Genomic DNA, 18075 nt, shown 5'->3' on the forward strand with positions numbered 1-18075 from the left:
GATGGCTCATGCCTGTAATCCCAGCATTTTGGGAGGTTGAGACAGGAAAATTGCTTGAGCCCAGGAGTTCAAGACCAGGCTGGGCAACAGAGGAAGACTCCATCTCTACAATAAATAAATCAGCCAGGCGTGGTGGCACACACCTATAGTCCCCCCTACTTGGGAGGCTGAGGCGGGAGGATCACTTGAGCCTGGAAGGTCAAGGCTGCAGTGAGCTGTGATTGTACCACTGCACTCCAGCCTGGGCAAGACTCTGTCTCAAAAGAAAAGAAGAGAAAAGAAAAGAAAGAAACAAGAGGAATATTATAAAATATCTATACGACAGAATATTAATCTATTAATAAAGTCATTAAATCATGTTTTCAAAAATATTTAATAACCCAGAATAAAGCTCACAAAAACAAAGTGAGAAAAAAATGTTTAAATCCACACACACTATGATCTAAATTCAGTAATTTATGTTCATGTATATAAAGCTTATATAAGAAAATTTAGCTAATGTTAATAGTTAATATTCTGCTATTATTGACTTTAAGTGCTGGGCCTTGGGGATAATTACAAATAGTATTAATTAGAAGATAAAGATGCACATGGAGACTTCTGTGGAAATGATGTGGGGCATCTCTGGCTGGTTAGGCATCCACAAAAGGTTAGCTAAACACCTTTTGCCAGATTCCATACTGGGCTCTAGAATATCAGCCTTAAAAAGCTCAGCCTGACATTAAAGGATCTTACAAGAAGTACACAGAAAAGTAAGACATAGCAGTAAAGAAGTAACTCCATTACATCATCATGCAGTAGAAAAAAATATGCAAAGATTCTAGAAACTTTACCCCATAACTGACATGTGACTGGGTTTTAAAAGATGTGAATGAAAAGTTAGCTATGTTAATTAAGAGAAAGAGCATTCTAAGCATGGGAAACAGCAAATATAAAGTCTCTGAGAATTTCTGAAATATAAGTAATTCTATATGTTGGAAGCATCTCACCTAAACAGGGTAGCAAAAAGAGCCTAGCAGATAAGTGAAAATCCAAAAGTTTGATACATTACTGATGGGTTAGGAAAGAGAAAACCACTCTTAAGACATCACTAGTAGGAGTATAAATTGCTACACTCCCTATAGGAAGCATATACTTTTGGGAGTAGGCATTAAAGCCACTGACAAATATCCTTCTCTATCTCTTTAAAAGTATGTCATACTGCTCCACTTTAATTAAAACAGAACTAGCATTCAACCCAGTAATCCCATTACTGGGTATATAATGAAAAGAAAACAAATCGTTCTACCAAAGAGACACATGCACTCATATATTCATCACAGCATTATTCACAATAGCAGAGACATCGAATCAACCTAGGTACCCATCAACAGTGGACTGGATAAAGAAAATGTGGTACATATGCATCATGGAATACTATGCAGCCATAAAAAACAGTGAAATGTCCTTTACAACAACATGGATGCAGTTAGAGGCCGTAATTTTAAGCAAATTAACGCAGGAACAGAAAACCAAATATCGCATATTCTCACGTATAAACGGGAGCCAGGGGCCAGGCCTATAATCATGCCTGTAATCCCAGCACTTTGGGAGCCCGAGAGAAGAGGATTGCTTGAGGCCAGGAATTCAAGACCAGCCTAGGCAACATAGTGAGACCCTATCTCTACACAAAAATTTTTTAATTTGCTGGGCATAGTGGCACATGCCTGTGGTCCCAGCTACTTGGGAGGCTGAGGTGAAGGGTTGCTTGAGCCCAGGAGTTCAAGGTTGCAGTGAGCTGTGATCATGCCAGTGCACTCCAGCCTGGGTGGCAGAGTGAGACCCCATCTCAAAAAAATAAAACTAAAAAAAAGTTTTAAAAAATGAGTGGCATCTAAATAGTGGGTACTCATAAAGATGGGAACAACAGACATTGCGGACTACTAGAGGGAGGAAGGGGGAAGGTGGTAGGGATCGAAAACTACCTGAGTACCATGTTCACTATGTGGGTGACAGGATCTATACCCCAAATCTCAGCATCATGCAAAATACCTATGTTAACAAACCTGCACAGGTATCCCCTGTATCTAATTTTTTTTTTTTTTTTTTTGAGATAGGGTCTTACTCTGTCACCCAGGTTGGAGTGCAGTGGCATGATCTTGGCCCACTGCAACCTCCACTTCCTGGGTTCAGGCAATTCTCCTGCCTGAGCCTCCCAAGTAGCTGGGATTACAGGTATGCACCACCACACTCAGCTAATTTTTGTATTTTTGGTGGAGATGGGAGTCACCATGTTGGCCAGGCTGGTCTCAAACTCCTGCTGGGATTATAGACATAAGCCACTGCACCCAGCCCTCTGTATCTAAAATATTAATAGAAGTTGAAATTATTTTTAAAAAGTTAAATTTGGTTTCATGATTTTCTTTAGCTAGGAAAATGTGAGCAAAAGCGATATTAATAACTTCTGGGTAGAAGTTTTAAGAGCCAAAGTACAACTTGCTATATTTTCTTTCACTTGTTATCTTTCCCTTCTTTTTATCATTGTGACTGGCAGTGTTCCAGGTGTTGGTTGCTCCATCAGCCTGGACTGCAGAGAGAAGACAACTTTAAAGCAAAACTCCTTGACATGGAATATGAGCAAGAAACAAGCCCTTGTTATTTTAAGCCACAGACAAATGGAGGGCAATTTGGCAATAATTATCAAAATTATAAATGCATATCCCCTTGGTATACTTGCAGACATGCAAAATGACATATGTACAAGGTTACTCATTTGTAACATGGTTAACAGCAAATGACTGGAAACAACAAAATGAACATCAACAAAGGACTCACTACTTGCAGAACAAATACTTCATTCAACAGAATATTACGCAGTTATAAAAAATAATGAAAAATTTTCTTCTTTCTGGTATGGAAGGATCTCCAAATAGAAAATCAAGATATTCTCGGTATGTATAATATACCATCTTTTGTATAAAAAGGGGTAAAGAAGCATTAGTATATTCATATTTGCTTGTACCTGCAGACATATATTCTAGAATGATAAATAGGAAACTAACAAAAAAGATTATCTCGAGTGGAGGGTGAAGGAGTGATTAGGTGGAACTTCCAATTACTTGGGGCAGGGGGGTGGTGGCGGGGCAAAAAAATCCTTGGTGTTGTGCTTAACTTCTTTCTCTCCCATAACTTAAACCAATATGCTACTAAATCTCATCTTAAGTATAAATGGTATATTTCTGCTTCAATCTTAAACTGTTATCAGAACCCTCTTTAAACTCTGACTTGTTTCTCCTCTTGGACATTTCTAATCAGTTGCCAGTTACTTTACCTGTGTTAAGAATATCTTTACTATTGTTCTCTTATTCAGTTAAGTTCTTAGTTACTCTTAGGTAAACCATGCCTCTGTCTATATGATTCCAAGCTTTGGCAACTGTTTTCAGCTAGTCTTTTTGAGAGACTCTGAATTATGATACTTCTGAAAAAGAAAAGGCCATAACTTAAACTGTGTCTTCTCCAATATATTCTTATTTTTCTAATTCAGAGCTTTCCTTTTACATGGAGAACGTTAATTACTTTGCTTTGCTTTATAGGAAGAATTACAAGGCCCTTACTTTTTAAAAAAATTAGAAATAAAAAATCAGTAAGTATTACGACATTCATTCCATAAATGTTCATTTTAAATGCTTGTTTAGGCCAGGCGTGGTGGCTCATGCCTGTAATCCCAGCATTTTGGGAGGCTGAGCCAGGTGGATCACCTGAGGTCAGGAGTTTGAGACCAGCCTGGCCAACATGGTGAAACCCCATCTCTACTAAAAATACAAAAAATAAATTAGCTAGGCATGGTGGTCCACGCTTGTAGTCCTAGCTACCAGGGAGGCTGAGACATGAGAACTGCTTGAACTCAGGAGGCGGAAATTACAGTGAGCTACAATCATACCACTGCATTCCAGCTTGGGCAACAGAGTGAGGTTCCGTCAAAAAAAAAAAAAAAAAAAAAAAAAAAAGCTTGTTTAGCCAGATGCAGTGGCTCATGCCTATAATCATAGCACTTTAGGAGGCTGAGACAGGAGAATCGCTCGAGCTCAGAAGTTCAAGACCAGCCTGGGCAACACAGTGAAATTCCATCTCTACAAAGCATTAAAAAAAATTAGCTGGGTGTGGTAGTGTGTACCTGTAGTCCTAGCTACTCGGGAAGCTGAGGTGGGAGGATCACTTGAGCCCAGGAAGTTGAGGCTGCAGTGAGCTATGATCATGTCACTGCACTCCAGCCTAAGTGACAGAGTGAGACCCTGTCTCAATAAATAAATAAACAAATATTTGTTTGCCTCATGTCAGTCTATATCAACAGACAGTGTTTGCAATTAGGCAGCCCTACCCATGGAAAATTTTTTTTAGCATGAACCTCTCAACATATGTACATTTATTCATTTAAAAATTATATAGATGTATAGCTACATTAATATACATTATAAAATTTAAAATGTGAAAAGCATAAAAAAATTAAAATTTTTTAAATGTTTATTAATAACAAAACATTTTTTGCTGTAACTAAAAATATTCACAGTGATACATTTTTTTAAAACAATGTGATATAATATGCCTAATTGTTTCCTAAATCTTATTTTAATATTTCGTTATAAAATGACTTTAAGGTCTGATTGTACATTCAATTACTTCAATACATGGTTTTCATAGCTGTCACAGCTGAAAAAGATAATGATATATCAAATCTAATGAAAGAAGAGCAATTGGTTCCAACATACTAATTATTCAGAGATTTTGTTAAACTTTAGTAATTTTTCCTCTTCTCTGATGTCAGTCAGCTGTTCTTGCAAAATCGTGAGAAATATTTTCTTTTTTTTTTTTTTTTTTTTTTTTTTTTTTTTTTGAGACGGAGTCTCGCTCTGTCGCCCAGGCTGGAGTGCAGTGGCGCGATCTCGGCTCACTGCAAGCTCCGCCTCCTGGGTTTACGCCATTCTCCTGCCTCAGCCTCCTGAGTAGCTGGGACTACAGGCGCCCGCCACCGCACCCGGCTAATTTTTTGTATTTTTAGTAGAGACGGGGTTTCACCGTGGTCTCGATCTCCTGACCTTGTGATCCGCCCGCCTCGGCCTCCCAAAGTGCTGGGATTACAGGCGTGAGCCACCGCGCCCGGCAAACCCGTCATAATATTTTCACATTTTTAACAAATAAGTTCAAAACTCATTGGAAATTGTCATTAGAAAGTTTTTTAATGTTAATAGTCTCCAAGATTTTAGAGAATGCAGTTATGAGTTTTTATCAGTAACATTGTTTCTGATAAAAGAACACACACACACACACACACACACACATATATACACACAAATAGTAGCATTTTCAAATATCTGTATTCAAAATACTTTTTCCAAGCAGCTATCTTTTCAGTAATTACTAAAACATTATCTTCTCCCTGAAGGGTCAAATTAAGAGTGCTCATATGAAGCCAGAACAATTTGAGCACTAAAATAAATGACAGTAATGGATTATAACTCACGTAGTAAGTTAGAAATGTAAGAGTCATAATGCAATATTGACATAAATAAATTAATGAGAGAAAAGGGAAATCTCTTCCTAAAAATAGAATGCCAACTAATTAATATAGAAAGAATAATAGAAACACAAAGTTACCAATTGGCAAGCACCATTAGTGGTGGTAGATTCAGACAGGAGACGGCTACTTAGCTGGCAGGTAGAGATTTGATGAGGAAAGAGATACCAGCGTATCCTCAGAGTACTGCACCACAAGGCACTTAACAATTACAAAGGGAAAAATGGTGCTTTGACAGTGGGGAAACCTGGCCAATACAAACTTAACCAAGTGATCAAGGCTAACATTATAAATGGTAGGACACATTGACATCAGGTACTTTCTGACGCAATGCTCTGAAAACAGCACAGCATCATTTTATTGTGTAATTCCTGCCATGAAAGGATGGCCTCAGTCCGGACACGAGGAAACACTGAATGGGCCCAAATTGAAGAATATGCTACAAAATGAAAAGCCTATACCATTTAAAACTGCTGAGGATGGGAAACACTGAAGGAGGCTAAAGAGATATCATGACTAAATGCAACGTGTCATCCTGGAATGGATTCTGGATTAGAAAGGAAAAAGGGACATTGTCGGGATGGCTGGCAAAATATGCATAGGGTCTTGATAATAGTGTTGTTATTGTTGTTTGGCAGATGTGAAAGGTTATATTGTGGTTATACAGGACAGTAGCCTTGTTTACAGGGAAATACAAAGGAAGATTTAGAAATGACAGAATATCATGTCTCCAACTTTCTCTCAAATGATTCAGAAAAAAGATTGATCATAATGGAGGGAAGGAAATGAAGTAAATGTGAAATGTGAATAGTTGGAGCATCTGGGTGAGGAGACATAGTAGTTCTTTACTGTTTTTGCAACTTTTCCTTAAGTTTGAAATTGCTTCAAAATAAATTAAATTTTAAAGTACATGTGCACATATGTGAGCATGATTGCACTTTTAATATCTGCCAGATATTATACTACCGACAGCCAATTGTCATTAAACATGTAACTTCAATAAATCGTTATATCAAAAAGATACCTGCACCCATATGTTTATTGTAGCACTATTCACAGTAGCAAAAATATCATGGGCTGAGTATAGTGGCTCACACCTGTACTCTCAGCACTTTGGAAGGCCAAAGCGGGAGGATCGCTTGAGGCCAGGAGTTCAAGACCAGCCTGGGCAATACAGCAAGACCCTGCCTCTACAAAAAAAAAAAAATTTTTTTTTTTTTTTTTTTTTAATTAGCCAGGCATGGTGGTGCTTGCCTGTAGACCCAGCTACTAAAGAGGCACAGGTAGGAGGATTGCTCGAGCCTAGGAGTTCAAAGCTGCAGTGATCATGCCACTGAACTCAGGTTGGGCAGAAGAGCAAGACCTCAACTCAAAAAAAAAAAAAAAAAAAAAAAAAAAGGAAAAAGATATAGAATCAACCTAAGTGTTCATCAACAGATGTCTGGCTTTTAAAAATGTGGTATATATATATACACACACACACACACACACACACACACACACACACACACACACACCATGGGATACTGCATGGTCTCACTTATAAGTGGGAACTAAATAATGTGTACACATGGATTTATAGACACTGTGGAATAACAGACACTGGAGACTTAGAAGGGTGCAAGCAGGTAAGGAAAGAGAAATTACTTAATGGGGATAATGTACACTATTCGGATGATGGCTACACCCAAAGCCCAGACTTCACCACTATGCAATATATCCATGTATCAAACTTGCACTTGTACCTCCTAAACTTATATGGAAAAAAAAAAAGCACCTTCTGCCTAAAGACTGCCTACCTCCTGACACACAGATAAAGACACTTTAAACTTGTAACACTGAAAATGAAAAATATTTATCTTTGTTTTTACATTTTTTTATGTTGTTTCAGATCTTAGTGTGTTCATGCTTTGGTACTTCAACTGGCAAATTCCATAGATATTTTTGTACCCTGTTTTGGCCCCTACAGATTAGCCAGTATGAACTGGCTAGGTAAGGGAGACAACTATCCTAAGGGGCTTGAAATCTTCTTTTGCCCTAAATGCAAACTGCTTCAAAGAGACAATGAACAGTACTTGAAAAATAAGCATCTAACTTTATGGTCAGGCTCTCAGCCCACTAGGTCTATTTAATTTCCATTCATCAGCACAGAAGAAAGCCACTGGCCGCTTCCCATCCCTTAAAGCTCTGGCTTAATTGTCATGCATTCCCAGAAGCACACTGTAAGAAGATGACTAATCACTGATTGCTTCTCCAGCACCATATGTCTCCCAATTTCAAAGGAAAAATTGTCCCAACCAGTACTAGAACAGATTTCCTACCTCCTGCAGCTGGAGTCGAACCTTGGTAACTGCTCGGATCCAATGTGCTCTGGCTTGGGTAAATGGTGAAGATACATTCTCCTCAGGAAAACTTGTAACAGAGAAAAAGTACACTTCTTAAAAACAGCCAAGGCCACAAGGTGACACTGCTCAAGGCAAGACTGCCAAATGTCTAAAATAAAATGGTTTGTACTCATGCCTACACTTATTTAGTGATTCAGGTTACTAAAACAGCATAGTACTGAATATCCAATGTGAAAACAATTCCTCTCTAAAACGATAACTCCTTTTGGCTTCTCATCTGTTCCCTCTTTTATTTATTTATTTACTTTTTTGAGACAGGGTCTCAAAAAAGGCCCCTGCCCAGGCTGAAGTGCAGTGGCATGATCATGGCACTCTAAAATGACAATTCCTTTTAGCTTTTCATCTGTTTCCTTCTTTCCTACTCCTTTTTTTCATTTACCCAATTTGGTGGCTTCCTGGAACACTCTGGGATCAGGACTCTAGAGGCAACGGCAAGAGCCTTGAGTCAATAGTAGTATAGAAACCATGCAGAGAGGGGTAGAATAAGCCCTTCAATCCCTTTCACTGCACTTCTTAAAACAATCAGTTCCCTTGGGGGTTTTGCATAGCATCCTTAGGGCAGAATTTTGTTCCTGCAAACCCTTCCTGCTCCAATAAGTATTTTAGAAGTCTTACCCATTCCTTTTTACATGAAAAGTGCCAAGAAAAAAAAAAAAAAAAACAGCCCTTCTACTGCCATGATCTTGTTCCTTGAGCTGCTTCTAGAACACCCTCAGTAAAATGAACAATACACATAACAAAATACCTTTGAGACAGAAACACTACCCTGCATTAGAACAATTCATTATCCACACTAACTAGAATAGTGGTTAATCTTGGCAACAATGTTTCTCCTTTCTCTCTTTGAGGTCTACAGTCAATTCAGCAGACAAGTGTCCACCATCTAGACATGTAAAACATATGGTTGGTTCCGATGCCAACTAAGTGTGTCAACTGTTCTAAAACATTTGTGGGTACTTCTGGCCAAGGTAGAACTGGATTTCACTCTCACAGATAGGACCTGAGAGGACACAACCAGTAGAGGAGGACAAGGACTTGTGCTGGGCACTTCTGCTTCTCCATAAGGAGCTCTGCCCTGATAATAGTGACTGCCAAGTCTAAGGTCTATGGAGAGCCAGAGTCAGTTTTTCAGTGGGTCATCAACCCAATAAGAAGCCTGATCCGCAGCTCACCTCCTGGATGTCCCATCTATTAGATGAGCTACCAGAGATGACTAAAAATCAAAAAAGGGAAGAAGAGAGAAAATAAGTAATATCTTCAGAAAAGTTTGCGACTCATCTATTAATCCAGTAGTAAAGTAGAAGCATCAGCCACTCCCTAATTTTTACCATGTAATCCGCATTCAGTGCTCTGGTCTTTCAGTGAGAGGCTTTATTATTAGATCTTGAAATTTGAAAGTCTACGTCATACCCATCCCTTATCACTCTACCCCAGTGGGCAACTGTCCCTCCAGGGGAAATCTGTCAGGAGACAGTTTTAGTTGTCACAGCTGAGGGTTGCGAGGATTGCTACTGGCATCTAGTGTGTAGAGGCTAGTGACGCTTTTAAACATCCTATAATATACACAACAAAGAATCACCTGGCCCAAAATGTCTCGAGTGCCGAGTCTGAGAACTCTGGCTCTGCTCCAACCTATTGGCTAGTCTAACCAATTTAGCTAGTAATAACATTCAGACTCCGTACTCGGCTTCATTATGAGATGTTAAAGAGGACACATTTTAAATTTTTCTTCCCATGGATATGAATTGGCAGACACATTGCTAGGCCCTGAGGAGGCCGAGGGGTGGGTTACATCTGACTTCTAGATCAATTCTTTCTTAACTCTGTCCTGGGTTTTTCAGCCAGGGAAAAGCAAAACAAAATGTTCACCAAAAAAAGTTACAACAGAAATCACTGTTATTTTCCAATGGGATTTTCCCTGAAGTTCCTCCTAATTACCTGGTATTTTCAGGCTGATTTCTCATCCTCTAGCCCATACCAGCAGAATAGGTACCAGGTCACTGTTCTGAGCAGTTCAACACACATACACATATACCTGTACATAAGTACATGCACACACTGACCCGGACCAACCCCTTTGAACAAGTTTGGGCCAGAGGCCAAAGTAGCATTCTTAATAGGTTAGGAAGTCAGCCAAAGTACGCACAACAGCCCCAGTGGATGAAATAACCTGGCTCAAGTCAGTTCCTGACTCAGAGGCTGCCATATACAAGGTCAACTAGTAAGCTATGAACTGCAAACTCAAGAAGTCCTGGTACACTGCATCTCACTAACGACAAAGAACCCAAATGCTGGCCAGGTGCAGTGGCACACACCTGTAATCCCAGCACTTTGGGAGTTTGAGGCAGGTGGATTGCTTGAGCTCAGGAGTTCAAGACCAGCCTGGGCAACATGGTGAAACCTTGTCTCTACAAAAAATACCATTAGCCAGGTGTGGTGGTGCACAGCTAGTAGTCCCAGGGACTCAGGAGGCTGAGGTGGGAGAATCGCTTGAGACCAGGCTGTCGAGGCTGCAGTGAGCCAAGATCGAGCCAGCCTGGGCAACAGAGTGAGACTCTATCTCAAAAACAAACAAAAACCCAAATGTTCAGAGATCTCCAAAATATCTTGGAAAGTACACCATAAATCAAAGGAAGCAATATAGAGTTGAGCTTAGGTGTGTTAACTACCACCATACCCAGCTGCAGGGAAACAAATGACAATCACTTATTTTCAACAATACCACAGGGCAGGTACTGAGGAAGCCATGTGAGCTCCTCAAGGGAGCTGTTGCCTACCTTTCCTGAGGACCTAGGAAGTGGTCTTTGTGCAGCATCAGATCTGGGGGAGGGTAGGTTGTGGCATCTTCTTTCGTCTCCTTGGGTTCACATGCTGCCTCCTTCTCTGCTTGAACTGTCACCTCCAAGGGTTTCTCTTGTTCTCTGAAACCTGCTTGGCCATCTCTGGACAGGCTGTTAGAGCTGTGGCAAGAATGAATTGAGTCCCTCTCCCGATGGTCGTCATCTTGTTCATGATACTGGTCTAGCTCACTTAGCTGAGAGCTTCCTTGACTCACATTACAGGAGGAGCCATACCTACTGCTGCTGGTGGGGCTGTGAGAATGACAGAAAGACAGAAAAGTAAATAAATGCAATCAAGGACCAGGACAAAAGCATGGAGACATCCAGGAAATAATGACTATATCAGTAGCAAGAATCAAATAGGAGGTTCCTGGGAAGAGAGGACCAAACTTCATAATCTAGAATAGTCTCTATTCAGCAAAAACACAACAGGAAAACAACACAACATGCTGGGTTCTCCAACGACACTTAACCTCAGCCCAGTACTTGACTTTGAAGGATATTTTATCTTAATAGGCTATTTGTGAGTAGGATTAAAAATTATTAAAATGGCCTGTTACTTGTTCCTAAAATTCTTTATTCAGTCTTCTGAAGAAGCTTGTCCAGTGGCTGTGATTAAATTTTTTTAAATTTCCACACAGTAAGATGGAATGAATGAACTCCACTCTTTTTCTATTACTTATTACACTGAGGTCATTATTTCTTCCTCTACAATTGTAAATGTGTATTCTTGTACCTTAGGATGAGCAAAGGAGAGTAGATATGTTCCTTCAATTATCATCTCAGTTTCCTCATCTGCAAGACGAGTTAATAGAACCCATTAGAAGATGGAGGCCAGGACCAAGAGATTCCACAAAGGAATGGACTCATCAACGTAAGTGCTACAATGATATCCCTGGCAGCATAGGAAGTGTCCCAAAGATGAACATCTGTAACTGAGCTTCTTTCAGGGCAAGGCTCAGTTTTGGAAAGAGTGGACAAAGTCCAACTCCAGGATCTGGGTCAGAGCTGTATTCATGCATCTCTGTATCTGAAGGCCAGCAAGCCAATCTTTTCTCAATCACCTGTATTCCCATGTCCAGAAAGTTATGAGAGAAAGCAGTTGTAGCAGAGAAAGTGACAGTGGCAAGAAGGGCAGAGTGGTGGAAAGAAGAGCAGTACCTAGAAGTTACTTCCTTGAGTTTTATGGCCGTATCATCTAAGGGCTTCAGTTCTTTTGAAGAATTTTCTTACCACAGAGTCAAGCCTTTAAACTAAAGGGCTTGTGTTTACCCTTGGTCAAAGAAGAGAAATCACTGTTATTTTCCAATGGGATTTTCCCTAAAGTTCCTCCTAATTACCTGGTATTTTCAGGCTGATTTCTGATCCTCTAGCCCATGCCAGCAGAATAGGTACTAGGTCACTGCTCTGAGTAGTTCAACACACATACAAAAATACTTCTACATAAGTACACACACACACACACACACACACACACACACTGACCCTGACCAACCCCTTTGAACAAGTCTGGGCCAGAGGTCAAGGTAGCATTCTTAATCTGTGATGTATGGTACTGCTTCTTAGGGGAAATAATAGTACCCTCTGCAGATGGATCCAGCACACTGCTCGAGACTGAAGAACTACAGCAAAGGACACCTCTGAGTTCCTGTGAGATTTTACTCAAAGCATTTATCAGACATCAGCCTTGAGGGTAGTAAAAGGCAGAGATGATACCCTGGAAGAAGTTATGTAAATCTGTATGGAATAGGATATGGGAATACAGACTATCCCAAGGCATCCTTTGCACTTTGTATTTAACTTAAAACACTCATTGCCACTGGAGAAAGCATCTTAGAAGACTTGAAAAAACAAAGCAAAATAGGTCTATCCCCATCTCCTACAAGATATAAGTGCCTCAGGCCCAAGGAAGCATCCTAGCCTATCATGTAGTTGTAGTTAATATACTACCAACTACTTGCTACCTCTTCCTGCCCTCCTTTCTCCATTTAGCATTATACAAGGCAGAGCAAACCAGAGTGAGTAAATCTCCAGGCCCAGCCTTTGCTTTAAGCAGGAAGCTCCTTGTTCCAACAAATGAATTACAATTGGCATAGAGAGAAGAGGAGGATGAAAATACCCACACATTGAGTTCTTGTTATTTAACCCCTAATTAACATGAAGCTCGGGTACTAGGAAAGACACAGGAAGGATAAAAAGTAAGCTATGATTAATCTACCACTAAGTCACTTGCATCATAAATGGTCGATTCTTTAAAGCCATTTATGATGCTTGAGTTAAGAACAGGCCTTTTGTTGGTCATTGGCTCCATGATGTCATTCAGAGTGACTGGCTGCTGTACATTCAAATCAGAGTCAGTACTAGCAGGCACTGCCTCCTCTTCCTGTTTTTCTGGCTGGTGAAATATCTCAGGGACAGTGGAGGGTTCTTCCTCATGTTTCCCTGAAGGACAGGTAGGGCTACAGAGGTTGCCTTTGGTATCCCAGTGTTCTCCGGATGCTGAGATTTCCTGCTGGTTTCCCCCTTCTCCAGGTCCTGAAAGCCCCTGAGCACAGACCTCTGGCCTGGCCGCCAGCTGCTCAGAGGTCCCAGAGGGCTGAGTGTAGACTTTATCTGGCTGAGCACTGGCCCCAGATATCTGAGAAGACTCCAAAGCTTTGTTAGTCTCACTGGAGTAAAGGTCCTGATCACTACTAGTAACTAAAACCGGAGGGGAAGATTCTGTAGGCATTTGCTCAGGGCCCCATTTGTTCTCTTTTGGCCACGGAAATGAAAGATCCACCTTTCCAAACCCTAGTTTTGAATCACTTGCTGGTACACTTCCTTTCCCCTCACCATTTCCCTCAAAGAAAGTTGACAACTTCTTAAAACTGGACATTAAACCAGTCTCTGCTGCTCTATTGCCAGAGGGGAGAGATGAGGAAAAGAAAGAGCTCAGTGGTTTCCCATGGTTAGTAGCAGAGGATGGCAAACGAAGCTTTGGCCAACTGGTCACATTTGGGATCTCAAAACGTGGTCTTGACTGCTCTGTTTCCTGGGGGACTGCAGGTGGATCTTTCTTGGCATGAATTATCTCACAACTGTCTTTGGCAGGAAGCACAGAGTCCTCCAGCAGAGGATGAGAAAAGCGCCCTTCGGTTTCCAGTGTGGTGCTTGGCTCACACTTGCATCACTGAACAGCGTAGTATCAGTTTCTAGTGAACTGGCTGGATGCAGCTCCAGTAAGTCTTGGTTTGTGGAGGCAGTTTGAATAGCTGGCTCTGGCTCAAGAGGAAGAGGTGGCTGAATTGGAGGAAGCTCTTCGGCAATGCAGGTAGGATCTGATTGCAACTGTGTTGGCAGCGCAATGTTCTCTGCTTCTAATGATGCCTCTGTGTCTGTAGCTTGCAATATCCCCATGTCTCCTTCATCACTCAGAGACAATACTCCTTGCCCAGTATCATCGCCTGAGAAAGAAGATGTATTAATTGTTTCAGAACGTTGAAGTTCCAGAATATTTTCAGGAGTATTATTGTCTTCCATTTTGGTTGTTAGCTTAGGATCATCTGTCAAGATATCTGATTCTGGCTTTGCACTAACCACAGTCATTCTACAGTCACTGAGAGTAGATTCTGAATTGGGTGCTGTAAAGGCAGCTTCTCTCCTTTCTGGAGGTGCTGATCCTACAGCATCTCTGGAACAACCATTCTGAAGCCATGTAGTAGCTGGGAGAGATGATTCTCGTTTGTATGACTCTGGCTTGGGACTTTTGAAAATTCCAAATAATTCATCTTTGAGGGGCTGAGATGATGCATCAGAAGCAAGAGAGAAAAAGGAGTTTTTCTTTGGAGATTTAGCAGAGGAGAAAAGTCCAGAGAGTGTTTTGGGAGGTTCAATTAAGCTCCCAGAGAAAGATTTCACTTTGGTCACAAACCCTGAAAGCATGTCTACTGAAGATCCCAATGCAGATTTGTCTTCCTCTTTATCTGCATCTTGGTTCTGAAGGTTCCCTGCACACCCTGGCTCCGGAGAGGAAGAGGCTGGCCCCAGGATCTGTGGTAAGACCTCATCGGGGGCCTTTTCTAATGGCAAGTTCACTGGTTCAGTAGTAAATTTCTCATTTTGGTGGTAGTTCGTACAACTCTCTAAGTCATTGAATTTTTCAGTTAACTGTTTAGCAAGTGAAAAAGAGTTGGACAGTGAGTCACTGGGGAAGGCTTTGTGGTTGAAAGCCTCTTCTTCATGGGGAACTATCCCAAGGTTCTCTGGGCCAATGAGGAATGTTTCAGCCTGTGCCTGAAATTCTGGTGAAGGAGGAACAATGTCTTTTTGCAACTCATTCATCTGGAAATCCACTGATGTTCGTGGTCCAGTATTGGAACTCAGTTTTTCCTCACAGTCCCTCTTCTCTACACTGAGCTTATCTGCAAGGGAGGTAACCTCAACTGTGTTGTTAATGGAAATACAAGGTGCCACTCGCTGTTCATGAACTACTTCTTGGGCTATGCTATCTCTATGACCACTGGAACTTTCTCTGGTCATTGTGCTACCACTGTCTACAAAAACATTTGACTTCTTACAGGGCTGGGAGGTCACTGGAACAACAGTTGAAATGCTTTGTTTTTCCCCAGAGGTCTCCTTATTTTGATCCAAAAAGGGCAAGCTGAAGAAACTAAAAGTAGAGCTACTATGAGAGGTATCCTTCTTAATGCTTGAGCTAGCAGTGGAAAAAAAGGAAGGAAGTGTGAATAGCCCTTCTGCTTGAGATTTGGCTCTTGGTAGACTAGCAGAGGCTCTGTTCTCAGATTTTTCAGATCCAGTCAGAAAAGAAAATATACTCTTTTTGGTTGGTAACTCTGGTTGAGGTGAAGATGTTGTAGCCATGGAGAAACTCCAGTCTTTGTCAGAAAAATGATATTGTTCATTTGAATTTCTCTTGCTCAGGGTATCAAAGGATATTTCATTACTTTTTGAAGCTTCTGTCACTGTAGTCACACCACTAGTTTCTACTGAAGAATCCCTGGAAGACTCTTTGAGACTACTTGTTGAAAAAGATGAATTAGGTGACTGCTGGATTAGGTGGTCTCTGAATGGTACCTCTTTTTCAGTCAAATCATTACCCTGGATCCCTCTAGTTGATGGTTCCTTTAACCTACTGTCATCAATAGTAGTCTGTTTGTTCAGTCTTCTAACTCTAGCCTTCCCTTTAGAGGAAATTGGTGCAGCAGGAAAGTTCCCAGCACCCTGGCTAGCTAGCTCTATAGGAGTAGGACTTGACCTGACCTCATCCTTATTAGTCACTGAAGAAACAGACATATTTTCAGTTGTCTGTATAGGAGATACATTGGCTTTAAAGAAATCCCCAAGGGTACCCCAAAAATTTGAAACACCAGAAGATTCTTTCTTTTCCTGAGGTGATATCTTGACATTTGTATCACCAGTCTTTTCTAAGTTTGGTGATCCTTCTTTATTCACCTGAGTTTTAAAAAGGTTCAAAAATCCAGATGACTGTTTTTCATTTGCTGTCATACTAACTGAAGATTCTCTACTGAAGAGTTTCAATGCAGTTTTAAATAATGTTTCCTCAGACTCTCTGGACGACTGGTCCTGGGGAAGCTCACAATTCTCATGCTCATCCCTACTATGCTGAGGTGCAGGAGAAACTGAAATAGAGTCCATTGTAGTGATTTCGTCATCTTTTACACCTAATTTAGCCTGAGGAGTTGTTTGGCTTAACTGGAAACCAGATTTTAACAAACTTTGCTTTTTCACATGAATGTTTTTATTTAAAGAGAATTCTTGCCTTATATTTTTGGTCAATTCTGGATGCTGAACATTGGATACTATCTGTCTTTCTGAATCCTTGAGAAGACTTTTTTCCTCATTTGGGGAGTTACCCTCTAATTGCTTACTCATGATTAATGACTGAAAGCCATCATTTGTGAGCTCTGCTAAATCTGACTGCTGACTGACTTTCTGCATGGCCAAAGACTCTAAGGATTCACTCTTATCAAAATTCAAAGTACTTCCAACTGAGGCACCCAAAACAGAAAATACTGAAGTCACTTTGTTCACTAATGATGTCTCTTCCGCTTGTTGTGAGCCTTTAGTCATATTTTCAGGATGAACCAAAGAGGCAACTTCTTCAACAGAAGGCTGAAGCCAATGGAAACTGGAAAGCTGAACTGATGAATCTTTAGTTAGAGGTTGGTTTTTATCTCTCTCTATAATTTGATCTCTGTTTAAGACATGATTACTAATAGTTTGGGGCTGACTTCTGAGATCTAATGTACATTCAGGATCTTCAGAACCACATGGCCTTTCTTTGAAAGATCTAAAATCTCCTTTAAACTTTTGACGATTATAGCCTGAAAAATCTAGTGGCTGATCGCTTTGGTCATAACTTGACTCTTTAAGTACTTGTGAAAAGGTTTCTAAATTTAGATACAAGGGTTCTTCACTTCTTGGCAAAGCTAAAGATAAATCAAGAGGGTCATCAATTGGTTCCTCTTCAACATACCACAATATTTCGTCTTCCTCATCAAGTACTTTAAAACTACAGGCAGAAATAATGCTGTTATCCAACATAATACTTGATAGACCATTTGTCTGTAAATCACAATCCAAATAATCTTGATAAGAATCAGGTATAAATAAATATGCATACTGCCCAGTAGAATCAGTGAGAAGAGAATAGATATATTGACCATCATGAAACATATAATATCCATAATCCCCATCCTCTGATGGCCACCACACTCCATGTTCAAGACATGACAACCATTCCTGGTACTCATAACCAAAACTTGAAAAAACAAAATTTTCATCCATCCTTAATGATTTTTGATCAACTATGGGGCATCTAGTCTTTTCATGATCTGATGAAGAACTTAAGTCAATCGGTAATTCTTCTAGTGAATTATTAGCCTCATTAATTGGAAGAGGACCAGAGTTTCCATATAATGAGTTAGCTGCCCACACATCACCTCTTAATAAGTAATCTTCATTAAATGCTAACTGATTGAATGATTCATATGGTAAGTCACACCAAATGACACTGTTTGGATTTGTTCTCCACTCCAAGATATTTGCATTTTGATCTTTTTGGCAAAAATTTATCACTGAGTTTTCTGAGTCAAGCCACAAGAAAGCATCTGCTGATGGAAATCTATTTTGATTTAACATATAATAAACTGGCTGAAGTTTTCTGGAATTTTTAGACAAATCTTTTATGTCAGAGTCCCATTCAAAACAGAAAGGACTGTTCATCTCTTCAAAAGCCTGATAATTGTTTGATTTA

General features: G+C 40.3%; 1 protein-coding gene across 5 annotated transcripts in view; it reads right to left on the minus strand.

The window, feature by feature from the left end:
* Positions 1-18075, minus strand: part of UNC13B (unc-13 homolog B) — a 236333-nt gene that overhangs the window by 82401 nt on the left and 135857 nt on the right. For all 5 annotated transcript variants that reach the window (XM_050762054.1, XM_050762058.1, XM_050762059.1 and 2 more), the window contains exons 9-10: positions 10734-11048; positions 7873-7963 (exon numbers count right to left, since the gene is read on the minus strand). In XM_050762054.1, the coding sequence (XP_050618011.1) occupies positions 7873-7963; positions 10734-11048 (406 nt within the window). The remainder of the gene's footprint in view (positions 1-7872; positions 7964-10733; positions 11049-18075) is intronic.

Source organism: Macaca thibetana, chromosome 15, assembly GCF_024542745.1.
Source record: "Macaca thibetana thibetana isolate TM-01 chromosome 15, ASM2454274v1, whole genome shotgun sequence".
Lineage (NCBI taxonomy): Eukaryota > Metazoa > Chordata > Mammalia > Primates > Cercopithecidae > Macaca > Macaca thibetana.